At 43.7% G+C, this 12,323-nt stretch overlaps 1 protein-coding gene across 1 annotated transcript in view; it reads left to right on the forward strand.

Annotated features, from left to right (window-relative positions):
- LOC145355577 (chloride anion exchanger-like) overlaps nucleotides 1-12,323 on the forward strand; it is an 81,213-nt gene that overhangs the window by 23,192 nt on the left and 45,698 nt on the right. The window contains exons 7-8 of the mRNA XM_080207827.1: nucleotides 8,690-8,772; nucleotides 11,536-11,683. Of these exons, the coding sequence (XP_080063953.1) occupies nucleotides 8,690-8,772; nucleotides 11,536-11,683 (231 nt within the window). The remainder of the gene's footprint in view (nucleotides 1-8,689; nucleotides 8,773-11,535; nucleotides 11,684-12,323) is intronic.

Consider the following 12,323-nt stretch of genomic DNA (forward strand, 5'->3'; position numbering starts at 1 on the left):
AGGGAGGGCTGGGACACTTCATCTGCAGATAGCTTACAGTAGAAAGGGACATTTGATCATAGAATCATAGAATCCTACAATGCAAAGGAGGCCATTCGGCCCATTGGGTCTGCACCGACAGCAATCCCACTCAGGCCCTATACTTGCAACCCTAGACCTGTTCCCCATAACCTCAAATATTTATCCTGCCAATCCCTCTAACCTACACATCTTGGGACACTAAGGGGCAATTTAGCATGGCCAATCCACTTAACCTGCGCATCTTTGGAGTGTGGGGGGGAACCAGCGCACCCGGTGGAAACCATGGGGAGAGTGTGTAAACACCACACAGACGTGATGTGCTGGCATTGGACTGGGATGGGCACAGTAAGAAGTCTCACAACACCAAGTTAAAGTTTATTTGGAATCATGAGCTTTCAGGGCGCTGTTCCTTCATCCATTCAGAAAAGGTTCATTTTATTGAGATTAGTTACCTTGTATGGAAAGCTTAGACAGACAAGGCACGTATATATCCCTTAGAATTTAGAAAATTGAGAGGTCATCTTATTGAAACATATAAGATAATCCTGAGAGGCTAAAAAGATGTTTCCCCAAGTGGGAGAGACTAAAATTAGGGGGCACAATTTAGAAATAAGGGGTCCCCATTTAAGATGAAGATGAGAAGAAATTAAGTTTTCCAGAGGTTTATGGGGTTTTGAACTCACTTGCTCAGATAGCAGTGGAGGTAGAATCAAACATAAATAGGTTCTTGCCGGCTCATTTGGGGAAGTGCAGAAGATGTGTTTGGTGTCCAACTTGGTGAAAAGCTTTTTTTTAATACTCGTGCACAGAATGGGGGCATTGTTGGCACGGATGACATTTATTGCCCATCTCTAATTGCATCTCAGAAGATGGTGGGAACCACCTTCTTGAATAATTGCAGTCCCTGAGAGGTAGTGGGTATAACCATAGTGCTGTTAGGGAAGGATTCCCATGATGTTGACTCAGTGATAGTGAAGGAATGGCAATATATTTCCAAGTCAGGATGGTGAGAAATTTAAAAGGGAACTTCCAGGTGTTGGTGTTCCTTATTCTAGATGTAGTGGTCGCAGGTTTAGTATGTGCTGTTAAAGGAGTTGCTGCAATAGATGGTACACACGGCTGCCACTGAGCATTGGTGATGCAGTGAGTGGATGTTGAAGGTGACGTATGGGGATCTAATTGAGTGAGTTACTTTGTCCTGAATGGTGTTGAGTTTCTTGAGTGTTGTTGGAATTGCACTTATCCAGCCAAGGAGAGAATATTTCATCACACTCCTGAATTGTGTCTCGTAGATGGTGGACAGGTTTAGTGGAGTCAGGAATTCCCAACCTTTGACCTTTTCTTGTAGCCACAATATTTATATATTTAATCTAGTTCAGTTTCTGGTTAATAGTAATCCCAGGATAGTGATAGTGGGACATTCAGTGATGGTAATGTCACTTAATGTCAAGGGGTGAGATGCTCTCTTTTTAGAGATGGTCATTGCCTGGTACACGTGTGATGTGTGATGTGGTACACGTGTGATGTGTGATGTGGTACACGTGTGATGTGTGATGTGGTACACGTGTGATGTGACTGTTACTGCTTGTCAGGCCAAGCCTGGATATTGTTGCACTTGAATCAGAATCTGCTTCAGAATCTGAGGAATTATAAATGGTGCTGAACATTGTGCAGTCAACAGTGAACATCTCCACTTCTGACCTGATGATGGAGGGAAGGTCACTATTGAAGCAGCTGAAGATGATTGGGCCTTGGACACTGGAATCAAAAAAATCCCACATTGAGAAAAGGCCCTTCAGCCCATCGGCTCTGTACCAACACCTGATTCTCCACCTAATCTCATTTAGCAGCACTTGGCCCATGGCCTTGAATGTTATCATAGAATCCCTACAGTGCAGAAGGAGGCTATTCAACCCATTGAGTCTGCACTGACCACAATCCCACCCAGACCCTATTCCCATAATCAATATATTTACACTGTTAATCCCCTGACACTAGGGTCAACTTAGCATGACCAGTAAGTTATGATGTGCCAAGTGCTCATCCAGATATTTTTAAAAGGATATAAGGTAACCCGCCTCTACCGCCCTCTCAGACAGTGCATTCCAGACTGTCATCACCCTCTGGGTAAAAGTTTTTCCCACATCCCCCCTAAATCTTGGACGTATGTCCCCTGGTGACTGACCTTCAACTAAGGGGACTATCCACCCTATCCATGCCCCCCATAATCTACATCAGTTCACCCCTCAGTCTTCTCTGCTGCAGTAAGAAGTCTCACAGCACCGGGTTAAAGTCCAACTGGTTTATTTGGTAGCAAAAGCCACTAGTTTTCGGAGTGCTGCCCCTTCATCAGAAAAGTAGGAGTTCTGTTCACAAACAGGGCATATAAAGACACAAACTCAATTTAAAAAATAGTATTGGAATGTGAGTCTTTACAGGTAATCAAGTCTTAAAGGTACAGACAATGTGAGTGGAGAGAGGGTTAAGCACAGGTTAAAGAGATGTGTATTGTCTCCAGACAGGACGGTTAGTGAGATTTTCAAAGCCCAGGCAAGTCACGGGGGTTACAGATAGTGCGACATGAACCCAAGATCCCTGTTGAGACCGTCCTCATGTGTGCCGAACTTGGCTATCAGTCTCCGCTCAGCGACTCTGCGCTGTCGTGTGTCGTGAAGGCCGCCTTGGAGAACGCTTACCCGAAGGTCAGAGGCCAAATGCCCGTGACCGCTGAAGTGTTCGCCAACAGGAAGGGAACAGTCTTGCCTGGTGATTGTCGAGCGATGTTCATTCATCCATTGTTGTAGTGTCTGCATGGTCTCCCCAATGTACCATGCTTCGGGACATCCTTTCCTGCAACGTATCAGGTAGACAACGTTGGCCGAGTTGGAAGAGTATTTACCTGGTGGATGGTATTCTCACATGTGATGATGGCATCCATGTCGATGATCTGGCATGTCTTGCAGAGGTTGCTGTCATCTGTTTGAGGTTGTGATTGTTTGAAGGCAAGAAGTGGGGGTGTGGGGATGGCCCTGGCGAGATGTTCGTCTTCATCAATGATATGTTAAAGGCTCCGGAGAAGATGTCGTAGCTTCTCCGCTCCGAAGGATATTCTGTCCACTGTACTCTGTGTTTATTTTCTGAGGAGGTCAGTGCAGTCAGAACTGTCGATCTATGAGTCGAGCGCCATATCCTGTTCTTATGAGGGCATCTTTCAGCGTCTGGAGGTGTCTGTCACGATCCTCCTCATCTGAGCAGATCCTGTGTATACGGAGGGCTTGTCCGTAGGGAATGGCTTCTTTAACATGTTTAGGGTGGAAACTGGAGAAGTGGAGCATTGTGAGATTGTCTGTGGGCTTGCGGTACAGTGAGGTGCTGAGGTGACCGTCCTTGATGGAGATGCGTGTGTCCAAGAATGCAACTGATTCTGGAGAATAGTCCATGGTGAGTCTGATGGTGGGATGGAGATGAGGGAGTTGGACTAAGAAGAGAGACTAAATAGACTGGGTCTGTACTTGTTGGAGTTTAGAAGGATGAGGGGGGATCTTATAGAGACGTGGGATGGATAGGGTAGAGGTAGAGAGTTCTTCCCGCTCAGAAAGGACAGCAGGACTAGAGGGCACAGCCTCAAGATAAGGGGGGAGCGGCAGTTTAGATCGGAGTTGAGGAGGAACTTCTTCACTCAAAGGGTGGTGAATCTCTGGAATTCTCTGCCCGTTGAAGTGTTGGAGGCTACCTCGCTAAATTATATTTAAGTCACAGGTAGATAAGTTTCTGATAGGCAAGGGAATTAAGGGTTATGGGGAGAAAGTGGGAAAGTGGAACTGATCCACTTCAGATCAGCCATGATCTTATTGAATGGCGGGGCAGGCTCGAAGGGCTAGATGGCCGACTCCTGCTCCTATTTCTTATGTTCTTAACTTGTTGATGTCATCATATAGTTGTTTTAGTGATTGTTCACCATGCGTATTTAGTAGCAAAAGCCACTAGCTTTCAGCCACTAGCTGCTCCTTCATCAGGTAAGTGGGAGGACTCTGAGCAGAGACTGATAGCCAAGTTCCGCACACATGAAGACGGCCTCAATTGGGATCTTGGGTTCATGTCACACTATCTGTAACCCTCATGACTTGCCTGGGCTTGCAAGATCTCACTAACTGTCCTGTCTGGAGACAATACACATCTCTTTAACCTGTGCTTAACCCTCTCTCCACTCACATTGTCTGCACCTCTAAGACTTGATTACCTCAATTATTTTGTAAATTGAGTTTGTGTCTTTATATGCCCTGTTTGTGAACAGAACTCCCATGTACTTGATGAAGGAGCAGTGCCCCAAAAGCTTTTGCTAGCAAATAAACCTGTTGGACTTTAACCTGGTGTTGTGAGACTTCTGACTGTGTTTACCCCAGTCCAACGCCGGTATCTCCAACCAAGAAAAACAACCCAAGTCTATCTAACCTCTTTTCGTAACTTAAATGTTTCATCCCAGGCAACATTCTGGTGAATCTCCTCTGCATCCTTTCCAGTGCATTCACATCCTTTCTATAATGTGGTGACTAGAACTCTCTCAGTACTCCAGCTGTGGCCTCATCAAAGTTCTGTACAATTTGAACATGCCCTCCCTGCTTTTGTAAATTATGCCTCGAATGATCAAGGTAAATGTTCCATATGCCTTTTTCCCCACCCTGCTGACATGTCCTTCCACCTTCAGAGATCAATGGATAAACACAGAAAGGTCCCTTTGTTCCACAGAACTTCCTGGTGTCATGCTATTAATTGAATACTTCCTTGTCAAATTACTCACTGTATCACCTCACACTTTTCAGGGTTAAATTCCATGTACTACTTGTCTACCCATTTGACAATCCTGTCTATACCATCTTGTAGCCAAAGACACTCAGCTTCGCTGGTAACCACCTGGCCAATCTTTGTGTCATCTGCAAACTTACTAAACTTGCCCTCACATAGTCATCTAGGTCATTTATATAAATGATGTATAATAGGGGACCCAGCACAGATCTCTGTGGTATGCAACTGGACACTGGTCAGTTGCATACTGGTCAGTCAGTCAATCGACCTTAGAACATAGAACACTACAGCACAAACAGGCCCTTCGGCCCCCGAGTTGCGCCGATCACATCAACACCTACCAATCTATAGACCTATCTATAACCCCCAATCCCATAAAACCTCATATACTCATCCAGAAGTCTTTTAAAAGACCCCAGCGAGTTCACCTCCACCACCACTGACGGCAGCCGATTCCACTCACTCACCACCCTCTGAGTGAAAAACTTACCCCTAACATCACTTCTGTACTTTCCTCCCCGCACCTTAAACCTGTGTCCTCTCGTAGCGACCATTTCAGCCCTGGGAAATAGCCTCCGAGAATCCACCTTATCTATTCCTCTCAACATTTTATAAACCTCTATCAGGTCGCCTCTCAACCTTCGTCTCTCCAGGGAGAAGAGACCCAGCTCCCTCAACCTAACTTCGTAAGGCATGCCTCCCAATCCAGGCAACATCCTTGTAAATCTCCTCTGTACCCTCTCAATAGCTTCTACGTCTTTCCTATAGTGAGGCGACCAGAACTGCGCACAGTACTCCAAATGAGGCCTGACAAGGGTCTTATAAAGTTGCAGCATTACCTCCCGATTCCTAAACTCAATCCCTCTGTCATCACCCTGAGGAACTCCTGCAGTGATGTCCTGGGGCTGAGATGATTGACCTCCAGCCATCACAAATCTTCCGGCTAATACTCCAATCAGCAAAGAGATTTCCCCTGATTTCAATTGACTCCAATTTTGCTAGGTTCCTTAATGCCGCACTCGGTCAAATGCTGCCATGATGTTAAGGGTAGTCACTCTCACTCACCTCTAGAATTCAGCTCTTTTGTCCATGTTTGAAGCGATGCTTTAATGAGGTCAGGAGCTGAGTGGCCCTGGCAGAACCCAAACTGAGCATCTGCGGGCAAGTTATTTCTGAGCTTCTCAATTGTTCATGGCATCTTGCATCATTTTACTGATGATTGAAGACTGATGAGGGAATTGGCTGGGTTAGATTTGTGTACAGGACATACCTGGAGAATGTTTTACATTGCTGGGTATATGCCCAGGTTGTAACTATACTGAAAAATACTTTATCCTTCCCTATTTGCCCATTGAGGGCAATTAGGAATGATTGCTGTGAGCCAGGACACGGATGAATTTTCCTCCCTAAAAGACAAGGAGGGTTTTTACAACAATTGACAATGGTTTCATGGCCACCATTACTGAGACTAGCTTTACATAATACTGGATTTATTAACTGAATTTAAATTCCCAGTGGGATATGAACCCATGACTCAAAACCATTAGTCTGGTCCTCTGGATGACTATTCCAGTGATATTAACACTGCACTACTGTCACCTCAAATTTATATTGAATATTATTCAGTTGCTCCTCATGATTTATTTTAATTTGCATTGATATCTCTGATATTTTACCTTCATCTTCTGCTGCCTAGAGAACAGCCAATTTGGTCTGAAGACAATCAATTCTCATTGAGGTTATCAGGAGTCAGGGACATTCGGTTTGCATTGTAACACTTCAAGGTGTGGTAGTTTCCTGGTGATAGGTTCCTTTCACACTTGTTACTGATTTATAACAAGCAGTACAATTACAAATAATGGTTACAATAGTTCACCTCAATCAATTATTTTATAACAATTGGAATTGGCAATGTGCAAATTGTTTCATTTTGTGTCAACAAAGTACATTGTAATGTTCACACCACATTTCCTAATGTGGTTCTTACGACATTTCACTGACTATCCTTGTGGGTGCAAATTCTAATTGGAAATTAATGTATTTGTACGAAAATTCTTTGCTATCTGAGAGCTGTATTAACCCATTCAATTTACACTATTTGATGCCTCTGATAAATATGAGGAGTGTAAAGTGAAATATTCTATAGCCTAATATAACACACGTCCAGCTTGTACCTCAGTCCTGTCAGGCAATACGTATCTGGCAGGAAATCGTCATTGGGAATGTTTTATTGATTTCAAATTGTTGTTGAACGTAACAGTATTGAACTGATACAAAAATTTAAACGCCTTTATTAGTCAATATTTGATCTTTGACCTCCTCTGTGACTATCCCTTTACACTCCTCATATTTATCAGAGGCATCAAACAGTGTAAATTGAATGGGTTAATACAGCTCTCAGATAGCAAAGAATTTTCGTACAAATACATTAATTTCCACATTATTTTATTTTTTCTTGAATATTTGATTTATCAATTTTCCACACTTAAAAGTAAAAGTAAAGTTTATTTATTAGACACAATTAAGGCTTACATTAACTCTGCAATGAAGTTACTGTGAAATTCCCCTAGTCACCACATTCCAGCGCCTGTTCGGGTCAATGCACCTAACCAGCATGTATTTCAGACTGTGGGAGGAAACCAGAGCACCTGGAGGAAATACACGCAGACATGGGGAGAACGTGCAAACTCCACACATATAGTGACCCAAGCCAGGAATCAAACCCGGGTCCCTGGCTCTGTGAAGCAGCACTGCTAACCACTATACTACCATGCCACCTGTGTGCTGATATTAAATTTCATCTGTCACTATTCCATCCATTTATAAATTTCATCTTACCTGCGTGGTATTCCCTAGTGCCCCCATCCCATTGTGCTTACTCTCAATTTGGGCTGAGTTTGGAGATTGGAGAGATTAGGATGTTCTCCTTGAAGAGAGGAAGGCCAGGAGGGGATTTGATACAGATGTTCAAAATCAGGAGGGAGCTGGAAAGAGCTGATAGGGAGAAATTGTCCCTGTTTGTAAAAGGATTAAGAATGAGAGGCACAGATACAGAGTGATCTCGGTGTCTTGGGAGAAACAAATGTAATGTGAGAAAACCTTTTTCACGTAGTGAGTGGTTTAGATTTGGATCTCATTGTCTGGACATGTGGTGGAGGCAGATTCAATCAAGATATTCATAGAATCCATAGGATCCCTACAGGGGAGGAGGCCATTCAGCCTATTGAGCCTCTACCAATTGCCTAGCCCTTTTCCCATAACCCTCTTTTACCCTGCTAATCCCCCTGACACTAGGGTCAATTTGGCATGGCCAATTCACCTAACCCACACATCTTTGGACTGCGGGAAGAAACTGGAGCACCTGGAGAAAACCACGTAGACATGAGGAGAATGTGCAAACTCCACAGTCACCCAAGGCTGAAATTGAACTTGTCTCTGTTGCCACCATAAGGCAACAGAGACGATCATTATTTGAATAGAAACAATGTGCAGGGGTGGGGGAAGGGTAGAGGAATGGCACTAAGTTGTGGTGTTCATTTGGAGAGTTGGTGCAGACACAATGGGCCAAATGGTCTCCTTCTAGACCTTAACGATTCTGTGATTCTGAGTTTGTGAATTCATGTCAGAGATATAAAATAGAAATAGTCAGGATTCTCATATTTCGCACTGGATTCCAGAAAGAACAACAGGACAAATGACCTTCATCTTGTCCTGTTGGTTGTATATTTATGTATGTATTTCTTGTAGATTAATGTTCAAAATAGTTACTTCAGAAACATTATCTGTAAACAATGAAGCTTTTGTACAACTTGTGAAGAGTGAACTTGATATTAGAATTTTTGACCTTTCCTTATTATTTTTACAGACAATAATTGCAACAGGTGTTTCGTATGCATTCAACTTTAAAGAAAAATACGATGTTGACATTATTGGAAACCTAACAAGTGGGTTAGTGCTTCATTTGTAACTTTTCTTCCTCATATTTTTCAGATTGAATCTGGATATCCAAATTCTCAAAAGATGTTTGTACTTTTCTTTAGGTTTTTGCCTCAAATATTACATAGAATTAATAGCAGACCATTTAGCTCAACTGGTCTACTCAGGTGATTATGTGCTGTGATGTGGAGATGCCGGCGTTGGACTGGGGTAAATACAGTAAGAAGTCTCACAACACCAGGTTAAAGTCCAAAAAACCGGTTGGAGTTTAACCTGGTGTTGTGAGACTTCTTACTGTGATTATGTGCTACACAGGCCACCTTGGTTCCTCTCTCCTTTTTCTCTCTCTCTTCCTAAACCAGGGGTCATTGGACAGTGATTAAATAAGAACATAAGAACATAAGAAATAGGAGCAGGAGTAGGCCATCTAGCCCCTCGAGCCTGCCCCGCCATTCAATAAGATCATGGCTGATCTGTCGTGGCTCAGTTCCACATTCCCGCCCTCTCCCCATAACCCTTAATCCCCTCTCTTATCAAAAACCCATCAACCCGCATCTTAAAAATATTTAGCGAGGCAGCCTCCACCACTTCAACGGGCAGAGAATTCCAGAGATTCACCACCCTTTGAGTGAAGAAGTTCCAACTCAACTCCGTTCTAAACCACCCCCCCTTTATCTTGAGGCTGTGCCCCCTAGTCCTACTGTCCTTTCTGAGCGGGAAGAGTCTCTCCACCTCTATCCTATCCATCCCATTCATCATCTTATACGTCTCAATGAGATCTCCCCTCATTCTTTTAAACTCTAACGAGTACAAGCCTAGTTTATTCAGCCTTTCCTCATAGTTCAACCCCCTCAACTCCGGAATCAGCCTAGTAAACCTCCTCTGCACTCCCTCCAAGCCCAAAACATCCTTGCGTAAGTGCGGCGACCAAAACTGCACACAGTACTCCAGCTGCGGCCTCACCAATGCCCTATACAGCTGCAGCAAGACCTCCCTACTTTTATATTCAATCCCCCTCACTATGAAGGCCAGCATCCCATTCGCCTTCCTGACCACCTGCTGCACCTGCAAGCTGGGTTTTTGCGACTCATGCACAAGGACTCCGAGGTCCCTCTGCACCGTCGCCTGCTGCAGTTTTTCTCCACGTAAGTAATAGTCCTTCCTACCATTATTCCTACCAAAGTGGACCACCTCGCACTTGCCAACATTAAATTCCTTTTGCCAGTTCCTGGCCCATTCGCCCAGCCTATCTACATCCTTCTGCAGACTCTCCACACCCTCCGCACAATTTGCCTTTCCCCCAATCTTGGTGTCATCAGCAAATTTCGACACCATACGCTCGGTTCCCTCCTCCAGATCATCTATATAAATGGTAAAAAGCTGAGGCCCCAGCACCGACCCCTGGGGCACTCCACTAGTCACCAACCGCCAATCCAAATAGCACCCATTAACCCCCACTCTCTGCCTCCTATTTGACAGCCAATCCTCTATCCACGCTAACACCCTACCCCCAACTCCATGCCCCCTTACCTTCTGCAATAACCTCTTGTGAGGTACCTTGTCAAATGCCTTCTGAAAATCCAGAAAGACCACATCCACCGGCTCTCCTCTATCCACCGCCCTAGACACATCCTCATAGAACTCCAATAAATTCGTCAGACACGACTTCCCCTTAACGAAACCGTGCTGCGTCTGCTCTATCAAGCAATTCCCCTCAAGATGCCTCGCTATTTTTTCCTTGATCACGGATTCTAACATTTTTCCTACAACAGACGTTAAGAGTAAGAATCCTGGATAATTCCTCCTTTCTCTAAATTAGGAGTGTGAACTGAGACCCTTATTCCAGTTAATTGATAAATACAAAAACTTTACTTTTAAATCAACTCACATCTTTATTAGGAAAATTAAAATACTTTGAATATTTATGATTGCTATAAAACAGATTCTCTTACAAGTGAACACTTAAATCTATCATAATAAGTTTACAAGCATAGATTTGAATTACTTATAACAATCTAATGGACTTATTGGGGTGTTTCTAGCCGCTCCTGCTGGGCAGGAATGAAGAGGGGTTAGACTTCATCAAGCTTGGTGTTTGATATTTCCTCTTCTTCTTGCGTAGGTTCTTCTTTTAATTTTGTTTTCCAAAACTCCAATATTTCCCCTTTGAGACTGACTGAAAATAAATATCTCTACACATAGGCATTGACATATCATTCCGATTGGTTTATTGCACCTACCTGACCTTAGGGAAGTGGTCCTCAACCTGTTTGGCTCTATCTTTGTTCCTGTCCATTTGATCAATTGGAATGTTTTTATTATCAGGACTGTGTGTTGAGCTTCTGGTTAGCTTCTCTCTTGAAAACCAACCTTTATCCAGAATTCTGCTTACTTTATTACCCATCCTTAAACCAAAGTCATTTATTGCAAATAAACAGAGATGTTGCCACACAGGCAACCTGTAGTTAAAATCTCTTTGTGCTTTTTTTATTTGGCCATTTTATACTGGACGGGAGCTGCTCAGCTACAGGTCTCACTGAACACTGACAGTGGCTGATTTACACTTTCCAAACCTGTTCAGGTCAATTCTTGTTCTTGTCCCCCTACAGTTTCCCTATGAAAAAGGTTGCTGTTGTGGTGCAGATCATTCTGCAGATAATCATTTACAAATTACAAATATAAGGCATCAAAAATAGCTTCACTGAGTCATGAAGGTGCTTTATACAGAGTAATGATGAAGTCAAACGATGAATTTGTTCTCTGCATCTGTTTCAGCTACCAGGCTCCACTGGCTCCCAATATTGCTGTGTTACAGCAGAGTTTTGCAGACGCCTTCTCAATCGCTATTGTTGGCTTTGCTGTTGCATTCTCGGTGGCCAAAGTCTATGCCATCAAACATGACTATGTTCTAAATGGGAACCAGGCGAGTAATGAATGTCTGAGTCATTCAAAAACAATTGCGATCAAACTGTTGTGGGGCATGGGGGCAAAGTGGGGGAACGAGGTGGGGGAGGGATTGTGTGGGGGGATTGTGCGGGGGGGGAAGGAGGGGACTGTGTGGGGGGAAGGAGGGGGTTGTATGGGGATTGGAAACTGGAGGCTGGGCGGTGTAAATAGGCAGTACTCCAAGTCTAGAAGGGTGAAGCCAAAGTTGTACAGGTTAGGCAGATTGACCATGTTAAATTGACCCTTCGTGCCCGCTGGATTAGTCGGGTAAATAGACGGGGTGGGATTGTTATCGCTGTAGACTCGATGGGTCACGTGGTCTCCTTCTACACTGTCAGGATTCTATGATTCTATGAAGCCACTGAGGGATTTCAGGTAACAAAGATTCCTGGCTCAGTTTAGTTGTATGAGTCACAGTGAAATGGTTAGCATCATCCTCAATGCTTCTTAAAACTGACAGCAACATTTTGAGTTTGTATCTAACTCCTTCCCGAAAACACACTTGTTTTGGCCTCAACTATTTTCTGTGGTAATGAATTCTACAGATTCCCCACTCTCTGGCTGAAGAAATCTTTCCTCATCTCAGTCTTAAAAGGTTTACCTCATATCCTCAGACT

Source organism: Carcharhinus amblyrhynchos, chromosome 19 (genome assembly GCF_965287045.1).
Source record: "Carcharhinus amblyrhynchos chromosome 19, sCarAmb.v2.hapA, whole genome shotgun sequence".
Lineage (NCBI taxonomy): Eukaryota > Metazoa > Chordata > Chondrichthyes > Carcharhiniformes > Carcharhinidae > Carcharhinus > Carcharhinus amblyrhynchos.